General features: G+C 37.8%; 1 protein-coding gene across 1 annotated transcript; it reads right to left on the bottom strand.

Moving 5' to 3' along the window:
• Nucleotides 1-1,389: 1,389 nt before the first annotated feature.
• Hex-C (Hexokinase C) lies at nt 1,390-3,821 on the bottom strand. The gene is made up of 2 exons (XM_017630085.1): nt 2,929-3,821; nt 1,390-1,975 (listed from the first exon to the last, which is right to left on the bottom strand). The coding sequence occupies exons 1-2, from the start codon at nt 3,788-3,790 to the stop codon at nt 1,443-1,445; spliced, it is 1,395 nt and encodes a 464-aa protein (XP_017485574.1). The 5' UTR covers nt 3,791-3,821; the 3' UTR covers nt 1,390-1,442.
• Between the last annotated feature and the right edge of the window lie 298 nt (nt 3,822-4,119).

Below are 4,119 nucleotides of genomic sequence, written 5' to 3' on the forward strand. Positions count from 1 at the left end.
TTTGAGCACAATCTTGAAGAAATATCCGGCTGTAGAGCAAATGACAGTACATACGCTAATGACAATCAGCTGATTTATGACTACTGCAGAGGTCGTAAAACTGTTGTATGAAAGGAATTTAATTTTGGTCCCTAACCAGTGTTGCCGTGCGAGTTGACGATTTTGTCGTCATTTTGAAGACTGTTACTGCCATAACGATTTTACGATTTTTGTGGTGGTTACACAGACTACTAAAAATTTCACTGTAAACACCTCTTGAGAGTTTACCATTTCTACTAATACATAATTGTCGTATGGAAATTATATATGTGGCAGCTCTAATAGTAGTTATCGCTAAGTAGTTTTATTCTTTGTCTCATCACTATTTGTGTGGTTTTTGTCGGTCAAATGCGTAATTTTGGCGTTGAGACGTTGGGTACTGGTGAGTTCTTTAGCAAAGCTTGTAAGTATATGGCCATTTTACGTGGTTGGCATCACTGGTCCCAAATCGCACTTCAAAGCGATGTGCAGTCGAAAGCGATAAGCGATAAAGTATCGACTGGCGTAGTGCGTTCGAGTTCATATGCTTGTGAAGATTAAAGTAATCGGTGCTAGCCATATGAAATTTGGGAATGGTGCCATTGGTGAAGGTAGTAGCAACCAAAATGTATTCAACAAAGTGTGATTGAATTTGACATTGCCGTCCGTCCTATAAAGTCAAATTAAAAAAAAAATTGTATGAATTTTGAATCGCTTGTTTATATTTTTTGGCTTAACAGTACCTTAAACGAGGGCCTACCTGAGTTATGAATCATACCTTTTTAATATACCTTGGTAGCAACTACATTTTTCTTATTTTTTTGTTTAAATCGCAGTTTATTTCCCCGGACTATTTAGCTTTTGTTGAATAAATATTTTCGGATTTTACTTTTTATGAAAAAGCGTTTTTATCTTACTAACTTTTGTTTCCGAAAAATCCAGGCCCGTTTGAAAGTCAGGGGCTTGGAGAAAACACCCGTTCCGAGAACAGACAAAAGTAACACAAAATTATTTTCAGTTGAGCAACAAAGCATCAGGAGAGCAACAAGGCTGCAATTTTGCGATAATTATTAGGTAGCTCGATTGCACACGTTTTTATTTCGATCTTCAAACCAAGGCAGTTAAAACCAATAATCGAGCGCAGAATTAAAAGGCTTTTTTAAGCCGCTGGAATTGTTGCAATTATTATATCTCTTTTTCTAAATAACAAACAAATGGATTTTCATTGAAATTATTTATTTTGTAATTATTTAGTCACATTGTAATGTATTTTTTGCACCTTTAAGGTAGCCTTTAAATTTTGATAGTTATTTGATTCTTTATCCAACTGCTATATTCTTCAAACGCTTGTACCTTGAATCGAATCCCCTTGAAATGTAAAAAACCGACTTTTTTAAGACATCATTGAAATTTCCTGCTGTAATTCATTTTAGTCTCGTTTTATCCATATAATCTCTGTACACAACAGCACCCACTAATGCCGCACCACGTCCCGAACCATCTTCGGAAAGCATAATATCATATCTATAGTCCTTTTCAACGAATTTGTCCAACGTTTCACGCATGTAGCCATCCAGGTTCGGATGACAGCGATAAACAGAACCATCTACGCCTATGATGGAGAAGCTTTCGCCCACTTTGTTTACTAAAGCGCCCAGCGTTACGCCCAGCATGTTGCCACAACGTTTCACAACAACATCGCAAATATATTTGAATTTCATACAATCTTTAGGATCTGGATCTTTCAAATTGAAGACTTGTTTAAAAACATTCTTTACGACTGGCCAATCATCACCTTTGTCGTTGGCAACTTCAGATAGAACCTTGGATTCGATGCAATGTGGCCTTTTCGTCAAGATATCGGTGATATGTTTGCGAAGTTTACACTGAGAGAAAACCAAGTTCTCTTTAACGGCGCGCATCATAATCAAACGCACCAATTCGCCCAGGTACATGCCTGAAAATAGTATAAACGAAAGAAATAAGGGTCTGTGATTTCCAAACCGCTCATCGACTAATCTTACGGAACTATCTTACGGAACTCAACAAGAGAGAGCGAAAAAATTGGTTTTCTTTGAAGGCATTGTATTGTTAGGCGATATTTTCTCTAGCTGTTATTTTACAAATCTGTTGTTTTAATAACGATTTTATGATTTTTATGCATAAATATCAATGCCTGGAGTGCAAGGGTTACCAAATCTCCTTTTTGCTACCATGGCGATTTAGGCGGTTTTGCAACTGGTCGATGGGCGGTTTTGCAAAAACATCGGGGATTTATACTAAAAAACGTGCTCTACAGCAGCGCACTTCAGTTTCTCTCTATGATTTCTTGAACCGCCTTAAAATAGGTCCCTATTTTAACATTTTGTGTCTGCCATCTTCATTGTGATATTGTTATCGATATAGTTATCCTTACAGTTACTTTTATATTTACCGATAATCTTCCCTTACCACCATCCTTATTTTTACCGTTATCAAAAATTTAATTGTTAAGGCGCTATTATGCATGAGCCAGCAGTAGTTTGGGCGACTTCAACATCTAACCAAACAATCGACTACAAAAGAGCAGAACAAGACCTTTGTACACACAAAAGCCGTACTTTTACGACATAGTACCACATTTGATTAACCTGGCATCGTAAGGTCATTAATCCCTGCCAAACAACAGAACCGTCGTGAAGGTTCTAAAAGTTCGCAAAAAAAGGCGCTATTACTCAACGACGTAGCGTAAACGTACGTAGCAACATATAATCCGGATATCCGGTTAATATCTGTTCATTTTGTTATCGGTCATGCGGATTTTTTAATCAGAAATTCGATTATGCGGATATTTAAAAAATCCGGATACAAGACCCATTCCTAATGTTTACATATGTATGTATGTCCCAAGCCTTCCTGCACCTTACTCACCTGCTACCATTTTTTCGTAAATCTGTGCGCCAGGATTCAGCGAATTTTTATCGACAACCCTATCGTACTCGGTATACAAATGATCAAGGCCTCCTTTCTCGCCGAATGCGCCCCACTCAACATTTATAATGATTTTCGGTTTATCCTTGTATTTCGCATCTAAACGCTCACAATTTTCCACCTTTTCCGTATAGCAGGCATTACAACCAGTTCCAACAATCAAACCTATATTACAACCAGGATTGCGATGGGCGCAAGACATTTGTGTACCAGTAGTGTCATTCAATATGGCGACCATATCAATTTTTAGCCCGACTCGCCTTGAAATAGCCGCCTTCAACATTGCGCCCACATCCTTTCCCACTGTATCGGAGCAATTGAATCCCTTTGTCCAACGCACCAATGTTGCCTTGCTCAAGCCAGTCTGTACGCAAGGAAATGAAAATGTGAAACCCAATGGCAGATTTTCGTTTTCCAATTTGAGCTCACAAACGAATTCATGCAAACATTTGGCAATGTAATCAAAAAGATGTGGACCAGTTCCAAGTAATTCCCTTTCGGTCAATTGATAAATCTTTGAAACTTGGTCCGCTTCGTGATCTCCCTTCAGTGTGACGAGCAGTACGCGGAAATTGGAGCCACCCAAATCGAGGGCTAGATAATTACCCGTTTCATTGCCATTGGGGAAATCCTGTACGTATGTTAGGTAGCATTTTGTGCTCGCATCCTTGTTTGTCTTTGCGCCCAGACCTTTGCGTATCTGTGTGCAAAAGTTTTGATATAAACGTTGAAATTGATCTTCGCTGGGTATAAGCTCAGTAAGGAATTCACGCAAACGTGCTATTTCGCTGGATTCACTCATTGTTGTTATTGTTTTGACTCCAAGCCACGTCTTTTAGAAGATTAAAAGTGCTTATATTTTGATGTTTGAATGCTCTTGTTGGATTCACGATGAAATAAACCCCAAATTTTGAAACGTTTAATAGAAAAAAAGAGAGCCTAAATTGTGGTCAACATGCGAAAATTTGTTGCCAATTTTTTTTTATGTAAAGATGAGTATTTAATTTTGCAAAATGTGAGGAATTTTGAAGTTTTTTATGATTAAAAGTTTGAGAACTGCTTGGTTATTTGGAAAAGACTCTAAAAGATTAGACAAGTAGAGAGGGTGTGGAGGAAAAAGTTTAGAACTTC

This window comes from Rhagoletis zephyria, unplaced genomic scaffold (genome assembly GCF_001687245.7).
Source record: "Rhagoletis zephyria isolate East Lansing unplaced genomic scaffold, Rhagoletis_zephyria_1.1 Rzeph_scaffold_07360, whole genome shotgun sequence".
NCBI lineage: Eukaryota > Metazoa > Arthropoda > Insecta > Diptera > Tephritidae > Rhagoletis > Rhagoletis zephyria.

Bases quoted from the DNA above. Each gene is read 5' to 3' on its own strand.
- Hex-C (XM_017630085.1), bottom strand. From the start codon at position 3,790: ATGAGTGAATCCAGCGAAATAGCACGTTTGCGTGAATTCCTTACTGAG. The intron at 1,976-2,928 runs GTGAGTAAGGTG...TACTATTTTCAG, and splicing joins TTACGAAAAAATGGTAGCAG to GCATGTACCTGGGCGAATTG.